At 42.7% G+C, this 26,225-nt stretch overlaps 1 protein-coding gene across 3 annotated transcripts in view; it reads left to right on the top strand.

The window, feature by feature from the left end:
- Nucleotides 1–26,225, top strand: part of A1CF (APOBEC1 complementation factor) — a 79,540-nt gene that overhangs the window by 30,267 nt on the left and 23,048 nt on the right. For all 3 annotated transcript variants that reach the window (XM_032313421.1, XM_032313420.1, XM_032313422.1), the window contains 4 exons: nt 11,719–11,853; nt 13,623–13,753; nt 18,871–19,109; nt 23,905–24,069. In XM_032313421.1, the coding sequence (XP_032169312.1) occupies nt 11,719–11,853; nt 13,623–13,753; nt 18,871–19,109; nt 23,905–24,069 (670 nt within the window). The remainder of the gene's footprint in view (nt 1–11,718; nt 11,854–13,622; nt 13,754–18,870; nt 19,110–23,904; nt 24,070–26,225) is intronic.

Genomic DNA, 26,225 nt, shown 5'->3' with positions numbered 1-26,225 from the left:
TCATGTATTTTCCATACTTAAGTATTATTTTTAAATAGTTCAAAAGTATTATTTTTAAATAGCTCAAAACAGTTCAAAATATGTATTAACACTGTTGTCCGATTACTCCGATAATCTATTTTCTAAAAATCATTACGACACACACTTTTATGAAGTATGACAGTCCCATTGCTTTCTTAATCCAGTGGTTGTCTTTAGTATGCATAAAGGATTTTTTGTTTTTCTGTTTTACTTCTGTAATCCATCTTATTGAACACAGTGTGTTAGTAGGAGGCCTTGGGATTATAGAAGTAGAAGATGCAGCATCTGTCCTAAAATGCATATAAAGTAGCTGCAATGAAATTGAGTTTATCCAAAATTAAAAATGGTAACATAAGACCCAGTGAGTGAGCAATACAGCTGTGGGTGCCCCCTTTCTGTATGGAGTGATAAAACAGACCATTCCCTCACCTAATGAGTGGGGACAAATACTTAGACATAAGGATGTTCATCACAGTGGAATTTATAATGTCAAAAACAGATATATCCTAAACGTTCAATAAAAAAATCACTGGCCACAAAAAATATGGTCACCTTTCTATTTCCCAATTATGTAGTCAGCAAGTAGGATTTCAAAGAAAGACATGGAGCAATGTCCAAGCATGAATGTTGACCTAAAAATGAGAATGCAAAGCTGTATACAGCTTCTAAAAAATGTTCTGAGAAATTCTTTACACACAGTACAAATACTGGGAAAATAATAAAATGTAATCTCTGGTTAGAGTTAAGTTTTTCTTGCTTGATGCTCTTTTTTCCCAAACTTTCTATAATGAGTATGGACTATTTTTATGATAAGGGAAAAAAAATTCTCATGAAGTGAAAAAATGTTCTAGGCAGCATTCAGTCAGCAGTCAACAAATTGGGAAATTTTCATGGAGAAAACCTCACTATTAAAGGTTTAGTATAGCTCCCTGGGTTCATTAGGCTGGTCTTTCAAATCTTTGTAGTGTTTGAAATTTGCTTAATATTGTTATCGTCCAACCTTTTCATTTTGCAGTCAGAAAACAAACCCCAGCCTTCCACAATTCAGCAAACACAGGAGCCAGAGGTCAGCCAGCTGAGACTCAACTTTGGCTACTGCCTGTTTTTGTCATTTTTTAGATTTCTAGATTTTTCAAGAGTTGTTTTTTAAAAAACCAAAAATATTAACTACCTGACCCTTTCCAGAAAAATTTGCTGACTTCAACTCTAATGTTTATTCTAATACTTTGAGAAGCTAATTCACAGGTTTTAAAGAAAAGTCCCCATTGCATAAATGAGTGTTTAAACTCGCTTAATAGGAGCAGGCACACCCTCTTGGTCTTACTACCTCCTGTCTGCTCCCACCTGAGCCTGATTCACTCATCCATTCATTTGTTAACTCCACAAAGAGGGCCAGGGTTCCTGCCTTCCTGAAGGTTAAGTTATCTTCAAGGGGAGGCAGAAAATAATCAAGTAAAGAAACCAAAAAAAATACCGATCATGGTAAGTGCCATGAATATCATAAACTGGGCAGTGTGACAGAGCAGAGCAGGGAACTCTTCAAGCCAGGGGACACTGCAGCTGGAACTTGGAGGGTGAACACAAAAAAAGAACCTTGGAAGGAGCTGGAGACATAGGAGCGTCCGTGCCCATAGCACCTGAACAGCAAAGACGTTAGTGTGCCTTAATTCCAAAGACCCAGTAAGATTGGGTCAGACAAGCCCTTCCCTTTCCCTATTAATCAGCCATGACTGGGTTCCTGGGAACAGGTCCCCCAGCCTACAAACAAAATGCGGCTTCATTCCCACCCCTCAAACTTGTCTTGCTGCGCCCATTCTCTTATGTGGAATTCCAATACAACCATGTATTTTAATTCCCATGTGCTCATCTCCTCAACAAATATGTACAAGTCAGGAGGCAGAAAGGCTGGTGCTAGATTGGCATATAGGGGATTAGGATACCATCTTTCTCAGGGTGCCCCAAATTAACCCCATTCCTCTCTCTGGTTTTGTAGAATGTCCTCCACTAATTTTACTTGGGTACTGCTTAAGTTGCACTGTTTTTCTTATAAATAATGCAATGAAATTAAGCCACTTAGGATTCCTGTATTTACAACCAGTTCCGTCTGGTGACGGATGAGCACAGGGAGCACAGGGAGAAGCAGATGGAAGAACACTGTGGCACGGACATTCTTTTCCAATCGCCACACAAAAATCCTAGGGACAAAAATAGGAATTTGACTTCATGGTAAAAGATAGCTCCCGGGTCCTACTTTTTCTTCCATTGCCTCGTACCACCTGCTCATGTCCTTGCTATCCAAGGACTTAAGTCATTCACCAAGTGTGTTAATACTAATTCTTTAAATAGGTAGACTGAGCATGAGAACAGGATGGGGCCCGTAAATCATCACAGACATGTGTTTCCCTAAGCTTATCACCCCAGCCACCCACAGACCAGCTTTAAAAACTCCCAAGAAGCCTTTGCTTTCACTAGCCAGAAATGCCAAAGCACAGAGTGGAAGACTCCAAAGGAAGGAAGCTCTGAATCTTTTTGTGCAAAACGTATGGCTGTATGCCTGACAGGTGATGGGAACTTCAGGATCCTAAGAAATGGAAATGGAGCCCTAAAGCTATATTCAAACAGCCATGAATTTCTCCTAAAATAGAGTAATAGAGAATTGATTATATAGGAGATCTTCAACTGAAGGTTGAAAATCTTTGCAAACTAAGCCTGAGAGTGTTTTCCCTTTAACTAGAAGCACGTGGGGTTTTCCATTTAAAACTAGATGTGAGTTTCATGATTTTAATAGGCGGAAACATGGACAGCTCTTTGGGACTATGGACTTTGCCTGTGGACAACTTTAGCATTTCTTAAATTGTTACCTGTCTACTACTGATCAAAATAAATAGTATTACCCAAATAAGTATTTTTAACAGGGAACCAAAAATAAATGGTTATTTTCAGAACCCAAAACTTTATCAAGAGATTCAAAGATAGCTATCTAACATAGGCAAGGCCAAGGACAGTGAGATCACAATGTCATACGGTCATGAATTGCATATGAGGTCAGTAGTTATGACTCTTTTTCACATTGTTTCAGAGGCACAGGGTGGAGAGGAGAGACAATGTTGAACGGCATGTTGACACAGCATTAAATGACGCTATATCTCAGAGTAAGGATTTTTCTACAGCTGACCCCTAAACAATGTGGGAGTTGGGGTACTCTTCCCACACACACAGTCAGAACTCTGCCTGTTGACTTTTGACTTCCCAGCAACTTAATCACTAGTAAGCTACTGTTGACTGGAAGCCTTACCGATAACGTAAACAGTTGATTAACACATACTTAGTATTTTGTATTATGTACTGCCCTCTTAAAATAAAGCTAGAGAGATGTTAAGAAAATCATAGGGAAGAGAAAATATATTTATAGCCCTGTAAAAAACTGGCATATAAGTGGGGCTGTGCAGTTCAAATCCATGTTGTTCAAGGATCAACTGTACTTTGCATTCTTTTTCAAACTTTTTGATAAGAAAAGTTAGTTGTGGTGGGGCCCCTGGGTGGCTCAGTAGGTTAAGCCTCTGCCTTCGGCTCAAGTCATGATCCCAGTGTCCTGGGGTCAAGCCCCACATCAGGCTCTCTGCCGAGCAGAGAGCCTGCTTCCCCTTCTCTCTCTGCCCACCTCTCTGCCTACTTCTGCTTATTTGTGATTTCTCTGTGTCAAATAAATAAATAAACAAATATTTAAAGATTTAAAAAAAGAAAGAAAGAAAAGTTAGTTGTGGGAGGTACGTCTTCAACACCTCCCCTAAACACCTTCTTAAACACAGAGAACAGGACTTGGGCTCAGAGGTTTTAGAAAACAAGCCCAGCTAGAATGTGATCATGATTTCTCTCTTTGATCCTAACATTTCACTTACAAGAATGATTATATTTTTTATATGAGTTTTTTTTTAAAAAGGAAATTAATGCAAAAACTGCAATGAAAATTGATTAATGCAGAGAAAGTAATAGACTAGGCATCAAGAGAACAAGCAACAAGAGACACATTGATTTTTTTTTTTTAAACCCCTACAACCTTCCCTTTAAGGATCCTTTTGATTAACTCACAAAACAGTCTGAACATTTTCCCACCTTCAACTGTGGGGTCAAGGACAGCCCCCCTTTCACCAGCATCCTACCACCCTCTTAAGATCTTTGCCAGTACCCGGTCAGCCCTGTCCTTTGATAATGAAGAATTTACATTCAGGAAAGGATACATGCCTTGCCATATCCCTCACCTCATCAGAAACTAAATTCATGGGGGATTTAGTAAGGAGAGTAATTACTGTATACAACTCCTCTCGTGCCCCAAAAAACAAGGGCCTTAGATGAAATTCTTCTTGGGCCATGTTGAACTCAGTAGAATAGGAGGGCAAACATCCAAACCAACGATCTTCCTTGCACCAGGACAAGTGTCTTTATATGTGGAAAGATCTCCATCTATTATAGTATTCCTCAATTCAAAAAGGCAGATTGTACGTATAATAAAAAGTTGGAGGGGACTCTTGAATAAATTACACGTTCTGCAAGGTGAAAGCTCCCAGATGGATAAAGGAATCACCAAAGCTTTCACCCAGTTATTTTTTGGTTGGGCGGGAGCCTCTCCCGCAGGTGACAACAGTCGCCAACAGACATGCGCAAGTCGGAAGCCGGAAGCCGGAAGCCGGAAGCCGGAAGTGAGCGTGAGCACAGCGAATCCGGTCTCATTCCAATGGCTGCTGTGCGGTCCCTCCTTAAGTCGATTTCCTCGCAGAATGTGAACACAGGGTCTTAGAAGCGAGTTGGCATTTTACTTTCCCTCTTTTGGAAAAACAAACTCCAAAAATTTTTCCTGATTTTGAATTGTGTGTAAAGATATCCTTGAATTTAGAATTCCCATGAACTGACCAGAAACTAGTATTCTAAAAAGCTTTACAAAATACAAGCTATGCTGAAAAGCCTGTTTGCTTTCAAACACTTCAAATATTGAGATGCTGAATTCCAAAAGTTTGCCACACATAATCCTTTAAGTGAAAGGACAAGTATTACAGATTTTAAATGCATCATTTGATAACATAAATTATTTCTGCCTCTAAAAGTGAACAACCTGAGATGTTATTAGGAATATTTTGCTGGACAATAGGGCTTCAGTAGTTAGCTTTCCAAAGTGAAACAAATATGATTCCTAATTTCCTAAAAGTCATTTTTGTGGAAGAAAAATATCATACTTTAAAAAAAAAAATGTAAGGGCTCGGTGGAGAGTGTAACAAATAATTGTTAAGAGCCAAAAGCTGGGTGTATTTTTCATTGTGATTTCTGCCATAAACACGTGCCAATAATACTGTTCAGAATTCAATAAATCAACTCTTTCTAGTCAAGTTAATTTTAAAAGTAAACTTTTTCTCACATACATAAACGGAAAAGCCATGGGTTATATACGGTAATTACATGTTTTCTAAAGTACAATAAAATGCATATCTATTCAGATAAACCAATGGCCTCTAAACTACCTAGTATCACACACAATGTACTTTCAGAAACACTAAGCTATAAGAGGATAAAGTTAAATTTATATCTGCCTATTCCGTTCATGATTTAGCTTCTCCTCTCAGTTTCCAGACGTAGTCTCACAGTTCTATAAATTTTAACATCCTATTTATTCAGCCTTTACATCATAATTATTATTGTTCCTCTATTTTTAGAAAAATAATACCTGATATGCCTATTGGATATGCTTTTTAAGGACTCTAAAAAATAGAGCTAATAAGAGGAATGTCAAGTTCCACAGTACATAAGTTAAATAGACTCTGCTTTCTAAAATTTCTCAGCCTAAAAGAGAATTCACCAACCTGAGCTCACTGATCTTATGATATAAAGGCAAATAAATGAGAGATGGATCATTATCTTTACATAGAATTAACAAGATGAGTATTCCCCATAGCACTGTCTATTGGCATCAGGGAACACAAAAGTTCATAAGCAGACCAATGGTAAAATCACATCTAGGAGAACCCTCATGGTCCCTCTCATTTAAGTACTCTGAGATTCGGGTTGAACTCTACTACATATGAGATGTATAGGTGGTCTGTAGGTGAGAATAGAAATAATGTCTAATGGAGAATTTTATTCAATCTCACAAATCCATAACTGGGGAAATATGGTATTAAGTCACAAACTTCAAAAGACACAGTCTTGAAATCTGTTCTTGATACACTGATACCAGCTCCAAGAAGAGTCTCCAAGGGTCTGGTCACAGGACCAGTGTCCTGGGCATAGCCCTGGTGACTACAATGCCTGTGAAGGTGACAAACGCCACTGAGCACAGTTGGGTTGTCCAGCACCTGAACTAATAGGAACAGAAATAAATATAAACATAGCCAGTTGGAAAATGGGCAGGAGAACATCTGAAAGCAGTTTAGTAAGGGAACGTACACAATTTCTTCCCCTTGGCAAGAAAAAACAAAGGACCAAGGAGAACCACAAAAGAGGATTACAGAGGATTTCCAAAGAATCATTCAAGGAATGGAAATTACTACTCAGGAAACTTTAAAAAAATGGACTATATAAAGGTTTATTAATTAATCCCCTTCTTTTTATAAAGGGGCTCACTTAGAGGAGAAAACAAACCATCTGGTCTCCATGTTTGGTGAAACTAAAAAGTAGGCAGAGCACAATACAATGAATTATAAAGATCATGAGCCTGAGAAAAATGCTGTTGTGACTTGGGACAGTATATAAGCCACAGAATTCACCAGACTGAGAATCAGAGTGTTCAATCTGGTGTTTTGTGCAATAAATTAAATCAATGTGACTTTAAGCAAGTCACATAGTATCTCTGGTCTCAGTTTCCTTGTTTGTAAAATGAGCATACTGGGCTAATATAAAATCCAAAGAAAAATATTATTACAAGCATGAGCTTGGGGTTCAAATTTTGTCTTCATCACTTACAGTTTGAGTGACTTTGAACACAGTCTACGTGTTGGATTTCTCATCTATAAAATGAATAGCGTCACCCCCATAGGTTTGTTGAGGATATTAAATGAGTTAATAGAGTCAAAAGCCCTTAGCACAGTATGTGATCCAATTAGGAATAACTGTTGAGGGTTTTTTTGTTTTTGTTTTTCTTGCTATTTACATGTAACAGAAGTCCACTGTCCTCCATTATGCAGAAAAGGAGTTTATTAAAAAAATGTTTGTTTACAGAAACTCTGATTTGGAGAACTAAGTGTAAGAGTAAGCCTTCAGGAAGGTTTTCAAAGTTTTGACGAAGTAAGGTTTTAGGAAACCACATCACAAATCTGGAATGAAAAGAAAATGCACCATGGGGTCTTGAACACTGAAGTTTGCACCATTATGATTTCTGCACCAGAACTCCATTTTACTTTATTGTAACCATTACTATCCTAACAGCAAAAGAAGCTGGAAGAGCAAATATCTGGCCTTTTTTAACTCTGTAGGAAAACACAATTTGGCTCAGATTCCCCAATGTATAAAAAGGTCAGATGCCAGATGGCCAAAATGAACTCAGTCCATTTGGCCTCAAACTAAGATTTATTGCTTACAATCATTTATGGAAGTTTGGGTGGTTTTATTCATGTCAAGAAGATGGTATACATCATTTCTTAGAGTCTATGATTCCGTAATGAAAGGCTTAAAATATCTGTGATAGAGGAACATCCAAATACTCTTGATATATAAACTGAGTTACTAGGCAGGCTTGGTGTCCAGTATGTGAATTACGCCCACGAATTTATAGTTAGAATTAGGTCTTCCCTTTTTAATTTACATGGTTGAAGGTTTCTATTTATGTGCTACGAGAAAGTCAATAGTTTCCAAGTCTTTGATTAGAAAAATACAAGTTCCCAGAATTTAATGAACATTCCCTCATGAAAAGCAAAAACCTATATTCTTTCTCTCGGAACTATTAATACATTTGTGCTACTGGGGGAATGCATCCCACGAGGAGGACATCAGCCAGGAGGGGAAAGAGCCATTATAACTGGGCTTTATCTATTTTAAACTCCTCGACTAAAAAACAGTGCCCAAAATACCAGCAATCCAGCTCCCAACTGTCCTTTCTGAGTAATGGACAGCTATTCTAATCCCATGACTAACGCCCCTCGCTGTCTTAAATGAGCACAGATGACCACCCCTTGTGCGTGCCTAGTCCAGCGACTGGTGCGTAGAGCAGATCCCCCCATGCATGAGCTTCGTGACGTCTCTGAACCAGCCAGACTCTGTGATCCCCAAAAAAAATACTCTTGGGGAATTTTTGTCCAGTGTTTATGGAAACCGTAGAAAGACAATAAGCTTTGCTGCCCAATCATTTTGGCTCATAAGCAGATGAATCCTCCTATTCACAGTGACAAGCACAAAATAGTCTGGTGATATTTTTAGCAATTGTAGCAAGAAAGAAAAACTTTAAAGGCTAGTCTGCTGGTTGCCTATTTTCAAACTATCAGACAAAGCCTGTCAAATCAGAAATTCTGGAATAGCTACTTTGGTATTAGGGGAGGAAAGTTTGGTTTCTTCAACCTAAAGATTAAATATACTACTAAATTTATACTATGTTCATCCTAATAATCCACTGAACAGACCTCTAGACATTTAATATATACAAAAATGGCCTCAGAGGGATCATTAGCAACCAAATGGACTTTTAAAAAGTGGACTTTAGCCCGGCAATAGAAATATGTCTCCTTATAAGCAACAGTTATCAGATCCGTCCTTCCAAAATTTGTGTAATAAAATGATTGGAAAATGGAAAGGATTTTAAATGCGGCTGGCATGATCATTTTTTTCACGAGTGAATACGTAAAGGTATGAATCTGTTTATAAATGATTACACTTCCATATAACAAGGCAAAATGTAGGGATTAAGCTGATGGTCTCTAAAACCAGATGGCCTGAGGTCAAATCCTGGCTTTGCCTCTTCCCAACCATGTGACCTCAGCAAAGTACTTACTCTCTCTGGACTTCAGGGTTTTCTATAAAATGGGGACAGCAGTAGTCCTTAACCTCTGACAGTGTTGAGGGTTATAGCAGTGACTGGCCGGTAGCAAGTGTCATATAGGTTTTTGTTAGAAAAATCAGTAACTTTTAATATATCTCTGAAAATGTCAACTTCATATTTTTCAGCAAAGTCTTGGTTGAGATAGAGTTCATTCATTCTAGAATTCTTAAGGCATTTTTTTTTCTCTAGAAGTAATTCTCAGTGCTACAGAAGTTCTGCTAGAAGATTCTTCAATATAAGGGACCAAAAAAAAAAAAAAAATACAAGAACTCTTGAGGCAAATATTAAAATAATTAGTGAAATAAATAAACACCCGATTGTTGGAGGCAAAAAATAATCAAGGCAAGGTAGAACACCCACCTGACACCTTTTTTAAAAAATTTAAAACAATATTATATAAATTAGGAATAAAAAAAGCGATTGCAACCAGAGACATAGTTTATACCATGACCTAAAAACCTTTGAGCTAATACTTATAAAATAATTGAGAAAGTCCCAAGTTGGTTTGTATAAAGATTTAACAGTGAAACTAGAGTGTTTTACCTTAGATTTTAAACTATCATATAAACAATGTCTTTAAACAACTGATATATGACTTTTTAGAACACACATAGGAAAATATTTGGAAAAGCAAATAAATTTAACAGAAACTGCTTCAATAGATGGGCAGAGTGACACATTGAGGAATGTTTCTCTTTATCTGATACATAACTATGTTTTTCGCCTCCTGCATTACAGTTTTTTCCAACAACATGTACCATTTTATAGTATAAAACTCCTTAAAGTATTACTTGAAGAAGTTAGCAATAAATGCTGGTATTTGGTCCCTTATATTCACTTTTCTTCAAAAATCACAGTAAAGTCTAATGACCAAGAGCTCTGGCTATACCTACGTGGGAAGTAAGTGTACCTTTCCCCAGAAAGCACACTATTGCCAATCAGCAGCAATGCATCTGACCCATACTCCACTTGGAGCTCCTGAAGTTGCTTTCAGGTCTTTAACCTCTAGAAAAAATAAAGATAGCACTGCTGTCTTTAATATCTAATAATGAAAAGAACCAAACTCTTCCCCATAAAAGGCCAAGTGTTTTTACCAAGGGTTGGTTGATATTACCAAGGGTTGGTTGGTGTTAGCAAGGGTTGGTTGGTGTTAGCAAGTGTTGGTATTCTATTTGGGTGGAGAACAGTATTGCTTCCCACAAAGAGAACTAACATCAGTAAACTCCCCTCGCCATATTGTCAACTTTGAAAACAGATTTAAGTCCCTCACTAGCTACCCCCAATATCAGCCAGTCCACTTCTTCAAATGTTAATCTTCATAATGTTTCTATTTAGGACTTTCTATCATGGACATGCTTGGCACATGAGACAGCCCAAATCCAAGAAGGCAAGGAGAGAATTAATAACTGTTGACTATATATCTCATGCCTAGAACAGTGCCAGACATATTTGATGTATTAGATCCTTTAATCAAAAAGCCACTATTATCCTCACTCTATGTATGATAATACTGATGTTCTAAGAAGCTAAGTCATTTGCCCAAAGCCCCATAGCTAGTGAGTCAGAGAGTCAGGCAGCCCTGCTCCAGAGCCCTCACTGCCATACCACAGACACTCCATGTTATAGCAGAGCCCTGGATTCAAAGTATAGTCAGATCCTCTGATGATCAGACATTGTGGAGACTGAATGACAAAAATTATAAGTAATTTGTCCAGCACTTTACATGTTCTCACAACACTTATCACAAGCCAGTGCTGAAGCACAGAGCTTGGTATTAACAAGTCAGGAAAGGACAGATGGTGGCAAGGTTGTGGAAAAAGGGGAACCCTCCTATGCTGTTGGTGGGAATGCAAGCTGGTGCAGCCCCTCTGGAAAACAGTATGGCGGTTCCTCAAAAAGTTGAAAATAGAGCTATTTTACAATGCAGCATTTACACTACTGGGTATTTACCCCAAATATACAAATGTAGTGATCTGAAGGGGCACGTGCACCCGAATGTTTATAGCAGCAACGTCCACAATAGCCAAACTATGGAAAGAACCTAGATGTCCATCAACAGATGAATGGATAAAGAAGATGGGGTGTATATATGGATACAATGGAATAGTATGTAGTCATTTAAAAAGCCCCACAAAATCTTGCCATTTGCAATGACATGGATGGAACTAGAGGGTATTATGCTAAGTGAAATAAGTCAATTAGAGAAAAACAATTATCATATGATCTCTCTGATATGATGAATTTGAGAGGCAGGTGGGGGGTCATGGGAGGTAGGGAAGGAAAAAACTAAACAAGATGGGACTGGGAAGGGAGACAAACCATAAGAGACTCTTAATCTCAGGAAACAAACTGAGGGTTTCTGGGGGTTGGGGAGGGGTGGGGTGGAATAGGATGGCAGGGTTATAGTCCTTGGGAAGGGTATGTGCTATGGTGAGTGCTATGAAGTGTGTAAGCCTGACGATTCAGAGACCTGTATCCCTGAAGCAAGTAATACATTATATGTTAATAAAAAATAAATAAAACATAAATTCACATAAAGGAGACCTTGATTTTATCCTCTGCCCAGTTCACTATAATTTGTCAATGATAAATAAGTTCCTTATCATGATTTTGAAAATAACTGAGGAACTTAAAGGTTTTATTGTTTTCTTCTCTGCCTCATATATTCCACCTGGGATTTGCAGGAAAATGGACAAAGGAAATATGGCGGCCCTCCACCGGGCTGGGATGCAGCACCTCCAGAAAGAGGCTGTGAAATTTTTATTGGAAAACTTCCCCGAGACCTTTTTGAGGATGAACTTATACCATTATGTGAAAAAGTGAGTCCAAATTTCATGTTTTCTTACCTCTCAAGGGAAAAATACTATACACTTTGTTAAAGTGCTCATTCTTGGCCGGGGATGGCTTCTCTTCTGATTGACATTCCTCAACATGGACAAACTCAAAACCTTCCTGTTAGTGGCTGTCCCCTTATTGTCAGTGCCCTGAGGTCACCTTCCTATTCCTGATGGCTTGAACTAGGGCTGCTGCTCATTTTCAAGTTCTGATCCTTGATCTGCATGGGTGCACTGAGTTTGCAACAAGTTAGCCATCACTCTATAATACTACTACAATGATCTCTCCAAAATAAGATATTGCTCCAACTTGACATTCGAATATGGTTTTCCCAAGTGCACCATTTCACATCCAAAGAGCATGTGTAGGTTTGCCAACGCTCTTTGTGTACTTATACGTAATGGTTCAGAATGAAATTTGCTTCTACAGGTTTCATTTGGCTGCCCTAATGCATCAGCAAGATTAAGAATGGGGTCTCTCCAAGTCATTACATAATTAAGGAACATATTTCCTCAGTTTTAATGCCAAGTCATATATTGTAGCTAAACCCAAAGGTACAGGGAGAACAGAAAATTACAATTTGTTTTCAAGGTTTTACCAAGTGGTGTTTCAACTACCACATTCCTGGAAAATTTAGAAAAATTAGAGTCTAGCTATTTCTTTCCCTAAATGCCAAAATCAATTGTGTGTCTGGATAACTCAGCCTCTGATTCAGAACCACTCCTAATTTTATACAAACAATCTCATTTGGCATGTGCACAAATTATAAGGATTTGATCCTATAAGAATTTTTTATCCTGACCTTGAAAATGAGCACCGAGAAACACCTGAAACAGATCAAACATGCTTGAACTCTTTCCTGATGAGCCCTGGATAGACAGGTATCCACCACTGAATACCATGGGGAGGGGTGAGGAGGGTGCCGGTGGGGGAGGCTGAGCCAGTGGGTAACCAACCACCAAGAAGCACACATTTAATGACACCTCTTCTCCCTGCATGTGCCTGTGCTATCTCTTAGGGCCACTGGTTATACAGTGGCCAGCAAGAATAAACTACTGAGCCTGGGTTGCTGGAGACCATCTGGGGTAGCAGGAAGAAAACAGAAGACCTGTAGTCAGAAGGATAGTGAGTGGGCTCCTGCTGTGAGCTTCTGATCTTGGGCTGATTATGTAAAACTAGCATCTACCTTCAGCCTACAGATGAAAACAGCAACAGAAAGCCCCAGATCATCCTCCGAAACACATCCTCCCTGAACATCTTGAGGTCATGGTGGGAGAAAGACAGAAGAAATCGGTTAGCAAGGTTCCAGGCGAAAGTCCCGGGTCACTGATAGATTATGACCAAGTAAAGATAAAACTACGGAAATTCGAGAGGCCAAGGTAGAGGGCAAGGACAGATCTATCATGAAATCGTGCTTCTGATGACAGATGCGTCCTCTGGTCCCAAGAATGGTGGATAAATCCACAGATAATTGTGTGATGAAAGGCCATTTGCTCTGTCAAAAACCTACTCTGTTAAGTCAAGCTGAAATGCACTTGTACATGTTTTCTTTAACTTGACTTTGCCCATGAATCAGATAACAAATCTGAACCCAGTATGAAAATATTCAAACCACTCCACATAGAATGCAAATGCCGAATATGGCAGAGATGAGGCTTCAGAAAACTCTGTGTGTGTGTGTGTGTGTGTGTGTGTGTGTGTTTCCACTTGAAAGTACAAATGGACAAACATGGATTCTCTCTTTTACTTGTAGATTGGTAAAATTTATGAAATGAGGATGATGATGGATTTTAATGGCAACAATAGAGGGTATGCCTTTGTAACTTTCTCCAATAGACAGGAAGCCAAGGATGCAATCAAGCAACTTAACAACTACGAAATTAGGTAAGAGACACTTCTTCTGATTAAAAGTGAAGAGACAATGCACCTGTATCTTTCTTCCACAAACTTATCTAATATAGTATATGAAATACACAGGCAGATCAAAAATAAAAAAGGTTTATTTTCCTTGGTGAAAACCAATTTGATACAATATGTATTTAATGTCAACATTATATAAGGTGTCAAACTAAGGTTTGTGAAACGCTCCAAGAAACAAACATCATTCATTCATCCATCATGAATATGTTGATGGACACTGTTCAAAATATTGCAAATATCAAGATGCCTTTTCCTAGCCTCAGAGTATGCAGATGGATATATTTTTACGAGTATGAAAATCATACGAGGACTCTAAAAAAGCAAATAAACAAAAAGCAGAACCAGACCGATAAATATAGGAAACAACCTGATGGTTGCCAGAGCGGGTAACCGCAAGGGTGAGCAAGATGGGTGAAGGGGAGTAGGGGGTTGGACCTTCTGGTTCTGGAATGACTCAGTCACAGGGATGCAAGGCACAGCCTATGGAAGGTAGTCAGTGGTACTGTAATAGTGTCATATACGGGTGAGCAGAGGATGACATACAGAGAAGTCAAATCACTGTGAAACTAAGGACACATTGTGTATCAGCTACACTCAAAAAAAAAAAAAAAATAGGTATGAAAAAATAAAACCACCTCTGAGGAGGTAGCTACCCTAACTTGGTGTATTTAAGAAGATACTCTCCAGGAAAGTACAATTTTACCTGAGACTTGAAAGAAGAGTCGGCTGTGACAGCCTGATCTGGAGGAAGATTATGCTAGAGAATAAAAACAGCATGTGCAAAGTCGCCCAAGTGAGAACAAGCTCGAGGTGTTAGAGGACAAAGCCAACGAGGTAGAAACAGGAGAGCTGAAGGCAGTGCCCTCTGAGAGCCTTATATGCCATGATTCAAAAATTGCCTCTTCTTCTAATAAGGAGGAGAAAATGTTTCATTAGATTCATGCTTTTAGAAACGTAATTCTGGCTGTTTGGTGAAGAATGGACTGTAGCAGGGAAAGAGGGAAGCCAGAGGGAAAGACACAGCGGAGAGTAGTCTAGTAGACAAGGGCTGACGGCAGGGGCACGGCGGCTGGTGGTGCAGGTGGCCGGAGGGGTCAGACATGGGATACGTTCTGCAGGTTGAACAGACAAGACTGGCTAAACATTGGATTTGGAGTGAGAGCGAGGTTAGAATTCAGAGAGGAAGGCAAGGATGTTGGACCCCGTGTCTGTGGAAGAGATAATGTCCTTGAGATGGGAACACGGGGAGAATCACCAGAAACATGAAGAGCTTAGTCTGGGGAAATTTACATTCGAGAGTCACCTTAGACATCCCCGCGGGAGCTGTTGGAGAGGTGTCCGTACGATACTGGAGCCAGGAGAGAGGTCACACGGCCTGCCAAACCCAGGTAATATTGCAAACCATGGGACTGGTGGCGGATTCTGGGGCGTAATTGACCCTGTGCTATCAATAGCTGGTTTTAATCCACTAGAAACAGGGCTAACGTCATGAAATTGTCTGAGTTCTAAAACTTCCAGATAGAGAGGGAACTGTGCTCAGTCATTTCTTAAAGGAAGCCATGGAGCCCCTGGAAGAAAGGTCAGTGAAGCAGTTGGGAAGCAACAGCCTTGGGGTCAGACAGGTTTCACTGCGCGCCGGCCGCTCTGAGCCTCGGCGCTCTCATCCCCAAGTGGGGCTCCTCACACTCCCATCAGAGGCGTCCTGGTGTTTGGAACATGGTAATAGGTCAACAAACGATAGAACTCGTACATCTTAGCACAGTCGGCAATCCTAAGATATAATTGCCATATACGTCCTTTCTGCATCTTAAAATTCATGTCATCCCCATGTGAGTACAGAGGGTCTCCCTACCGTTTACTGGCTCTCACCTTCCTACAGGCCCCAGATAAGTCCTGCATTATGCGGAGAATTCTGTCAGTCCAACAGTTACTGGGTCATTTTCCTTAAACCCCTGAGCTACAGAAAGATGCACACGGTTAGTAACCACAGTAGCTTACCCACTCAGTCCCAAGGTCGGATCCTGGAACAGAGTTTTGGAGGAGAGTATAAAGGAAGTTCCTCTCCCACACATGCCTCCACGAATCCAAAAGAACTCTGTCTGGTATGTGCAGGGTTGTCTGGCACGGGAACCAGGGGATCAGAGCCATGGGCTTCTTCGGACAATTCCTGGGACTGTCAGCACCTACTAAATCATACCTTCTCAGCATCTGTCATAGGAGATGACAGACACTAAACTGTTGTTAGAAAGGGCTCCAGAAAGCTCTATTTTAATATAGCTTTTTCATAGGACACGTACAAGGTTTCAGGGATCAGCGGTGTCCCCATTCCTTGGTCCTTGGTGGAGCCTAGATATCTGGAGAGAGAGGATTACTCTCAAAATGGCTTTTAGGTTAATATGGATGGAGACTTGGCCTCGCAGGGAATCAGCCCAGTTTGCTGTGTGTACTCGACACTTTGTTACACACTGGGGCCTGTCAACGCTTTCCGAGAACAGATAGGGTGTGGAAAAGGAGCACAATCAATCCATGCCAGTCTCTGATAGGTAAGAGTAGGCTCTGCGAATGTCAGTGTCTTCATCTATAAAGGAGAGAAAGATACACTTATCTCATGGGGGTAGTATGAAAAATAAACAGATAACGCCCGCAAAGCTCACGGAGTCTAGGAGTGTTTGCTGATGATTAAGGCGGAGGGCGGGAGGAGGAGCGGGAAGAGGGGGAGGGGAAATGTCACAAAGCATTTGGAAAGAGCAAGCTGGTGGCCACGTTCCAGTCAAAGACCAGGCTGGAAGCCAGAAACAAGGTGGGGCGGGGGGGAGGCAGAGCAGAGCAGAGCAGTACTTTAAAAATCAAGGTGTGGGATAAATAGGATATGAAGTAATAGCAAAATAGATAACCCAGAGCCAAGCTCTCCTACTTCCACTCCATCCTAGATCAGTCCTGCTAGACAGAACCTGGCCTGCAGAGAAGACGATAATCTTCAATTGGCTTTAACCACTATTTCTCAGAGGATAGATAACGTTCTTATCCGGAAAGACCCATAGTTGTCTTCTCGTCCTCCTCATCATCAAATATTCACTGAGATTTATCTTAACGCCTGGCTTCTGGAGACACTGGAGCCGGGCCCTCGGCGTGTGAGGGATGGCTTCTTGTCTCCAAGCAGTTCTAGGAAAGTGCCTGACGAATCACACAGATTTAAAAATAGGACAGGAGACACCAGGCTCCACCTGCTGGTAAAGGATACCCGACCAGCCCTCCATCAAAAATAATAGAATTTCTAAACAAATAATATTTTGGAATAGAGGGGTTTCTTTAAAAAAAAAAAAAATCCCTAAAAGAGGATTTTATGTACCCTTCCCTACTCACAAGGAAAAGCACATTCCTCAGGCGACAGTCACCAGACTTTAAGGGACCTGTCACAGGTCTGCTAGGCGGCCCTCAGTTCTCCAGCAAACCATGGAGGACAAGCAGGACAGGAGCCAGTCCTGGGGAGCGTGCCCGCCGCCCCACTGAACGCCACTAGTTCCAAGAAATCAGAGCAGCCTTCTACTGGCCTGGCTGAGTACTTCTCTCTAAGACATGCGAGTAATTTCTGTGAAAGAAACTTTACCCATTTTAACCACTTTAATAAGTTTGTGCTATTATGAAAGTCACACAACAAACAGAAAAAAAAAAAGGCGATAAAAATTCAAGCCACTCCTCCCCAATCCCATTGCCTCAAGATAGTCACTGTGCTGGTGTTTTGCTTTTTAGTATCTTTCTAGATTTTCCATACAGTGGTCATCAAAATGGTGTCCTCGTATACTTATCCTGAAGTCTTTGTTTTTTAAGCTAGTACCCTAGGGCAAACTGGTTTTTTAACCAATGAATATTCTTCTGCATTACCCTGTTGAAATGACTATCGAGAATTCTGTGGTGTAAATTCCCAGGTTTTTAGTATCAGTGACTCTCAGCCAGGAACGGTAGCATCCACCCCAGGGAATATTTAGAAAGATGAAGAGGCATATTTAGCTGACCTAATGGGTGGCTATTGGATTGAGAGCACAAGAACCCAGGGGTGACAGAGATACTACAGTGCACAAGGCAGAAGGACTCAGTCCCAGGGTCAGTATCATCTCAGCCAAGCTGCATTTAACTGGTCCTGGATGGTGGGATATTTTGGTTATTTCCAATCTGGGGACTATATTTTTTTTTTAAGATTTTATTTATTTATTTGACAGAGAGAGAGGTCACAATTAGGCAGAGAGGCAGGCAGAGAGAGAGAACGGGATGCAGAACTCGATCCCAGGACACTGAGATCATGACCTGAGCTGAAAGCAGAGGCTTAACACACTGAGCCACCCAGGCGCTTCTGGGGACTATTTTAAATAATAGCAGTGAATATCCTGATACAAAAATGTTGGTTCATTCCTTTCCTAAAGATGCTCTCCCAGAAGAGGCACTATTTGCCCCAAAATTATGTACAAAAGATTTTTGATACATTTTCCCAAACATCCCCCAGAAAAGCCCGATCTGCCCTCTCCCAGGGAAGGCAGACATCAACTTGTTCATCAGCAACCCTGGGCAGCAGAACCAGGAATGAACTGAGAGTGTGGGGGCCAATTTCTTCCCTTAAAATCCACAAAACCTTAAGCAAGTCATTCAGTTTCTTGGGGTCTCAATTTCTTCATCTATAAAATGGAAACAGCACCTGCTCTGCCCATCTTCCCTGGGCAGGTCAAGTAAGAGAGTATGTGAAAGTGTGTTCAGCATAAGGGACAATTTCTAAGAGCAGTCATGTCAGAATCGCTTCCCTACTTGGCTGGGAAAGAAAGGGAGCAGTGGGCTCACGACCTCACAGCCACGTGTGGCCAAGGGTTGGGGGGGACTGTGTGAGTGACAGGGGCAAGGTGCATGCGCCTTGGGGTGGGAGGATTGTTCCTGGTGGTGAGGAAACACCGGGAAGACCAAACATCCCACATCCACAAGCCAGATCAGGTCCAGAGTCAAAAGTTTTACAACCTCTCTCTTAAGCCTCAATCACACAAGGATTTCTTGCCAAGCAGAAAGAATGTCTTACCCCACCCCCCTTTATTTGTTTGCAGAAATGGGCGTCTCTTAGGGGTGTGCGCCAGTGTGGACAACTGCCGATTGTTTGTGGGGGGAATCCCGAAGACCAAGAAGAGAGAAGAAATCTTAGCAGAGATGAAAAAGGTCACTGAAGGAGTTGTCGACGTGATCGTGTACCCGAGCGCTGCTGACAAAACCAGAAACCGAGGCTTCGCCTTTGTGGAGTACGAGAGTCATCGGACAGCTGCCATGGCACGAAGGAAGTTGCTGCCAGGTAATCACCCCCTTCTCAAAGAGGAGACCCCCCCACTGTGCTACCTGCCTGCCCCAGGCCGCCGTGTGCCTGAGAAAAGGAGACAGAGGCTGGGTGTTGTGTGTTTGCTCTTGGGCTTTGCTTCGGGCCACTTTAAACCCCTTCCCCTTCTCATCTAGGTCACAGTAGCTCAGCTCCTGGCAGGTTCTGCATATTGGGTTCTGGAACATAGGCACGGAGGCTAACATTCATGCACTAAGCCTGTGATGAAGGGTTGAAGAATATATCCACTGTTTTTCTGCACAGACGTTGTTATGATGCTTCTAGGAACAGAGTAGATTGTCCATTATGATGTAGAGTGACCCATGATCCCGACGACAGCTAAGGAACATGAACTCCTATTAGGACTGCCTAGTGTCTAATATTCTCTAATTTGGGGGGAATAGAATAGCACTCCAACTACACCACAATGTGGGTCCCATTTGGGCAATGCCCTTCAATCCCTGAGTTTTAAGGACTCCACACCAAGGCCCTGGTCAAATTTGGGAAATTGTTGAAAATCCTCTGCTCATTCTTAAATATTCACTAAAACTTAGACAAAGAAAGGTATTAAGATGAATCAATATTAACATAAGAGGATTTCAAGAATGACAGAGTGGTGACCTTGATATCCATTCTTTTCTTGAACTCAATGGGAGAGCCACCAGAATGAAAGACAAAACCAACAGCACCTAGATTTATATCGTCTCTATACACAAGCTCACAAACAAACCATGAATGAGGAAGTCGCAGGGATGAAAGGTACAGCACGGGGAGATCATTAATGATATTGTAATAGCATCGTACAGTGGCAGACGGGAGCGACAGCATAATGCCCCGTGGGCCAATCGTTAGGTCGTGCCCCTGAGTCTAGTGTAACAGGTGTATGAGCTGTACTTCAATATAAAAGAAAATTTAACCCATTGAGAGGGTGAGCCCTCTAGAAGTTTTCAGAATTGGAAGATGACTTCTGATCTGCAGAAAGATTTATTTTTTAAGATTCATTTATTTGGGGGGAGGGCAGGGGCAGAGGGGGAGGTAGAGAATCCCAACCAGACTCCCCGCTGAGCATGGAGCCCAATGTGGAGCTTGATCTCAGGACCCTGAGATCATGACCTGAGCCTAAATCAAGAGTCAGTCGGAATCTCAACCACCTGAGCCACCCAGGTGCCTCAGGGAAGATGTTTTTTATTACTATTTTCATGAAGGCAGGTCAAGTGAAAACAGATCACCCCCAAAGTAGCCAAATCCAGGCCCCAGATGGGGATTTTTCAGGTCGACACCTCCCTTCCCTACTCTGCTACCACCCAGTGGTCAAGCCCTGTGCCACACAGGCACAGAAAACCCCCAGCGCTCCTCCTGAGGTGTCCTTAGCCCCCCCCTCGTTGACCTGAACTTAATCTTTGGTATCCTCACCGACTCATCCCTCTTCAACGGTTCTGCCATGAAAAAGTCCCTGGGATCCATCCTGATCTCAGACCATCACTGGAGTCAAAAAACATCTATTCCCAAACCAAGACTGTTTTCAAAAACTCCAGATTATTCTCCCAACTCTACTCTCTTTTGGATTACCCCACTCTCTGCCTCTTCCTCGCCAAACATCCCCCCCCCCCCAGATCAGTGTTCCCGAAATACCAGGTCATCCTTTCCACGATTCTGGCCAATAATAGGACTTGGATCTCTCTGTGTCGGGCAGGGGGAAGGGGAGCTGAATGGTCCTGTTCACTCATCCGCTCAACAATAATCACCTGCTGGCTTGGGGCAGCAGAGACAGAGGGAAAAACTGAGCCTGTTACTCAAGGCTCCAGTCCTGCCTTCCTTTTTCCCACAAAAGCCTTCTTTCCAGCAGGACCAAGTCTCCTGTGTTCTAGACAACGTCATGCTGATTGGTGTCTCCTTTATTCTGAAAACTGTACCCCCCCCCACCCTGAGAATGACCAGCAACCTCCCCTCCTCCAGGGCCCTACAGCATTCAAAGCCCCAGCTGGGCTGCCCTGGGGCTGAGAAACCAGCTGCCGCTCCCCCAGCTCCCACTAACCTCTCCTCCCCATGACCGGTGCAACCAGATACATGCCATATTTTGGGGGTCAGGGAGGCTAGCGGTGAGAGAGGGTACAATATGGGAGAAAGATAGCTTTCAGGGGCTAATCAGCGTCCCTAGAGAACCAGAACTTTACTCGGCTTCCGCTCTTCCAAGAAAACCGGGTACTGACCCACCAAAGAGTTTCTCTCCACTTGAACCAAGAGGACTAGTCCCACCAGGACGGGGCAGCCAGCCCTCAGGAATTCTCTGGAACTTGGCCCTGACTTTTCTTTAGAGATGGTGCCTGCAGGAACCACCAGCATACAGGCTCCCTTGGTCTCCCCAGCCACTGCACCCCTTCGTGAGGACCGAGGCAGTCCCCTCCACCCCCCCCCCCCGAAGGGACACTCGGCTGAGCTGAGTTTCTTGGGCTGCGCGGGAGTCTCGGGGCGTCCTGGCCGTGGACCGGCTGCGGATCCTCCAGCCAGAGCCGACTGCTCGTTCCTGCTGCACCCCGCGAGCAAGACCAACTACGCACTGGGACAGCCTGTTCCCTCACTGTAGATTCAACAGCAGATTCAACGGCAGCAAAGGATTTGGGTCACTGGCAGGTCTCTGGGGAGCCTGGTTGGAAAGCAGGGATCTTTAGCAACCACAGTAAGAGCCGCATGCAGCTTTTCCTTCTTAACCCACCCAGACTTGGAGACAGAGACAACCGCTGTCTAATGAGTGGGACGTGTGGGGCCCAGTCACTTACCTCCCCGCCAACAGTGGCCACAGCCTCCCGCGGCCCCGCGTCCTTCCAGAGGGGTGTGTGTCCCACAGCCCCGGTCCCGGCGTCCGCCTCCGAGGCAAGCAGAGCGTGGTAAGGACGGGGCGAGTCAAGATCTCGCCGTGGCTCCACCATCAGCCAGCGCGGGTGTCACCTGGAGGGCTCATGAGAGCACAGCCAGCGCGACCCCGCCCCGCAGTTCCCGGCTCAGTGGGTCTGGACCGGCACCCGCTCATTTGCATTGGTAACGAGCTCCCAGGATGCCATGCTGCGGAGACCCAAGTTCGAGAACGCGAGATCTAAGTCGGTGGCTGTCTGCTGTGGGCTGCAGATGCGAATGATATGAGGAGGTTCTGAAACAATACCAGAAACCAGATCAACCTCTGATCACCTGAATCGGCCTCTCTGGGGCCCTGGTGTTTTAAGTTTTCTAGGTGATTTTGTTGTGTGGCCCGTGTTGTCATTCACTGCTAACTCCATCGACTAAGGATACTGGCCATCACCCCAGGGGAGGTTGGTAAGAACGCCTGGAGGAGTAAACGGGAGCCTTTACTACAATGGGCATTGCTCCCTTTCAAAGGAAATGCTTAAAAAACAAAAACCAAACAACAACAACAACAACAACAAAAATACGATCTACTTCACCCAAAGAGTAACTCTGAAGAAACTATGCCACAAGGAAAGACCCCAAACCCCAAAACGATCAAGGGAGAGTGCATCCCTGGAAAGTGATTAGGTCCCTTACGTGCACCATCTTTTATTTCCACGACACTAGGTAGTACTTCCATTATCCCCATTTTGTAGATGAGATCAGTGTTTGGAAAGGTGACTTCCTAGTCAGGAGTGTGATCTGACGTTTGAACTTGAACTTCAAAGCCTATGTTCCCAAATCCCTCAGCAGCCCCGGCTTCCATGGCGATGTTGAAGGAGATCACTGTTTACCATACCGCCTCCAATTCCATCCACCGCAGCCTCCTGCGGTCCCAGACCGGGATGGCAAAGGCCAATGGGCTATAACGGTGTTCTCTGAAAATGTAGCAGACTCACAGCAAGTGGAAGGGGATTGGGTCCAGCACACCTATAAGTGGGACTCAGGTTGGGTCTTTCTTAAAGCTCTTCCAAAGCGACTCACAAAAAACACACAGAATTTCCAAATTTAGAAATTAAGTTGACCCGCATCTCCCCACGGAGTGACTGTGAGCAGGAACCAAGGTAGCGAATGGAAAATACATTCTATGGGGCAAGATGCACAATACATTGCAACTTCAGGAATCCAAGAATAGACTTAGTCATCACAAAGAGTTCAGTTTCTCATCACAGACCCTCCCATTGCTCTGTCTTCTCGAACACGGTGAAATGTTTTTTCTGCAGATTCCCAAGTTGTCCATGTGCCATCAGGGAAAGAGGAGGGGACAGAGCTGATGAGAGCCCTGACGAATGTAAGGGACAGAGAACATACAAGGGGACCCTGTGTCCCCAGTCACTCTTGCCCACACATCAGTTTGTAGCTTGGTAGTGGCCACTGGTCCTGCAGATCCCAACAGCAGCAGACATACTTCCTACTGACTTTTTTAATGCTTCGTGAAGTCAGACTCTATGTCAGAGCCCTAAATCCATTTTGCCCTTTCTCCCCTCCTGCCACCTCCCTTTCAACGTCTATTTTCCTCCCTCTGTGAGAGCTGGAGCTGGAGAACCCAAACCTTCCCATTGCTGTCTCATTTCCTTTGCATTTCAAACCACATCCTAGTTCCCTTTATGCTCCATCATTATGATAAGGCGTCTGCCACAGAGAATCCCTTCTACCACCTCTTCCCTCTATTTGAAAGGTTTCCTAAAATCAGTCATCACCTCTTGAATATCAGATTTCATACTCCACCAAGACCTCAAAACATCGGTCGCATTTAAAAGGCCATCTCAGTGAAAGGAGATGATGATGTCCTGATTTCTGCGTAACTAATCATACTTGTGATCCTGTTGAACAGGAAGGATTCAGTTATGGGGACATCCTATCGCAGTAGACTGGGCGGAGCCCGAGGTGGAGGTGGACGAGGACACCATGTCTTCCGTGAAAATCCTGTACGTGAGAAACCTGATGCTGTCTACCTCCGAAGAGATGATTGAGAAAGAATTCAACAATATTAAACCAGGTAGGACATAGCAGAGAAGATGAAGTTTTTGAGATGTACTTTAAAAACACTTGGGCTACAGATGACTTCCTGTGACGTTAAACAGAATAGCTTTCTTTTAGCATTCTTCTAATTGCATGTAGACTACAAAAACAATAGACCAGCCCTAGGATGAGAGAAAAAGGGACACATGGTCCTAAAACATTTATTGACATCATAGCTCTACAGTTATCTGTGTGATTACTTAATTAACACACAACTTCCTTCACTAAACTCTAAATCCCATGAGGGTTCTTTGGCTTCTGTCATCTCCTCGGCCCCAGTCTCTGGGCCTGGGTCATAGTAGATGCTCAATAAATATTTACTGTGTTGAGGAATGTATAGACAGAACTATATCGAAGTCAGGGTTTCTCAGCCTCAGTGCTTTTAATATTTTAGGCCAGATAATCCTTGGTCGTGGGGGTTCTGTCCTAGGCATTATAGGAATTTTAACTCTATCCCATACCTCTACCCTTTAGATGCCAGTAACAACCCCCAAGATGTAATAGCCAAAAATGTCTCCAGACATTTACTCTGGAGGGCAAATTTTCCCCCATTTGAGAACCACTGGTTGAATGGAGTATGATTGTTACCTCAGCTACGTAAATAGGAAGATGAGAATTAATTCCAGGAAACTCATTTGGGTGAGGAGGAAGGGAAAGGAACAGAGGGAGATGGAGGGGGATAATTATTGCTGCTCATCTTGTCAGTACTTTGCAGTATCAGTTTTATATCATGAGATTCAGATGTCATTGCTTTTTTCTCCTGTAGGAACTACGATACTGAGACAGGTCAAGCAAACAATGTCCAAATGAGCATTTTCCAAAGCCAGTTCTTCAGAACATTAATTCTGTGGACACTTAGTAGATGCTACTGATAAAAGGGGTCCATGGTCAAATAAATCCATAAATACAAGATTCAGGACAATTAAACAGATTCTTTTCTCATTGCAGAACTTATCAGAGTCCTTAACCTTCTAATGTGCTCTGAAAGTCTCCAAAGGGAAATGTAGGATGGCTCCTTTACCAAATTTTTGGACCATGGGTCTCTTTTTGGCCAGCCATCTTGTGGAATTAACATGTTTGGGAACACACTCTGGCCTAAGTTTATCACTATGATAAAATTTTTCCACTTTCATGGCACAAGTCATCCTAGGATGTAGGTTACTGCGGCACTTCCATTATTGTAAAGGTGGGAAAAGCAGAACACAGAGCAGTTACATTGCTTGCTCAGGGTCATACAACTATTAAGTGACAAATCCCAGATTTGAATCCAGGTCCGGCTAAGACCACGTTCTTAGCTGCTCGGGATCTCCCTGCCCCAACCTTATTCCTCTCACTCATTCATTCATTCAGTTATCATCACTTTAGTAGCTCCTATGTGCCAGGCACTGTGGGAGGAGTGAACAGGTGTAAAGTATGTGTGGAAGAAGTTTAAGATGTTCCAGAAGAGTGGACACACAGCCCCCCTGCCAGTGACTTAGCCAGTGAAGTGTCCAACTCTTGAATTTGGCTCAGGTCATGATCTCAGGGTTGTGAGATTGAGCCATGCATCAGGCTCCATGCTCAATAAGGAGCCTGTTTGAGATTCTCTTTCACCTTCTCTCTCTGCACCTCAAACCCCCACCCCACCAGGCCAAATGATACTCCAGAAGAATAACAGCCATGACAGCCTACCCTTGGGGCACATATAAGATTCATGTTTAAGAGAAGTGACTTGTGGGGTGCCTGGGTGGCTCAGTGGATTGAGCCGCTGCCTTCGGCTCAGGTCATGATCTCAGGGTTCTGGGATCGAGTCCCGCATCGGGCTCTCTGCTCAGCGGGGAGCCTGCTTCCCTTCCTCTCTCTCTGCCTGCCTCACTGCCTGCTTGTGATCTCTCTCTGTCAAGTAAATAAATAAAATCTTTAAAAAAAAAAAAAAAAGAGAAGTGACTTGTGAGCTAAAAAAAACATTAGAGGAATATACAGGGTAAAGCTTCATGACATTGGGTTTGGCAACAAATTCTCTGACCGTATTAAAAGTCCAGGCAACAAAGAAAAAATAGAGTAATTGAACTAAATCCAAATTAAAAACTGCACCAGAGGACATCTCAACACTGACAAAGCAACTCGCAGAATGGGAGAAAACATCTGCAAACA

This window comes from Mustela erminea, chromosome 14 (assembly GCF_009829155.1).
Source record: "Mustela erminea isolate mMusErm1 chromosome 14, mMusErm1.Pri, whole genome shotgun sequence".
NCBI lineage: Eukaryota > Metazoa > Chordata > Mammalia > Carnivora > Mustelidae > Mustela > Mustela erminea.
Note: the sequence above shows the minus strand (reverse complement) of the source record. Positions and strands in the feature narration are given on the sequence as shown.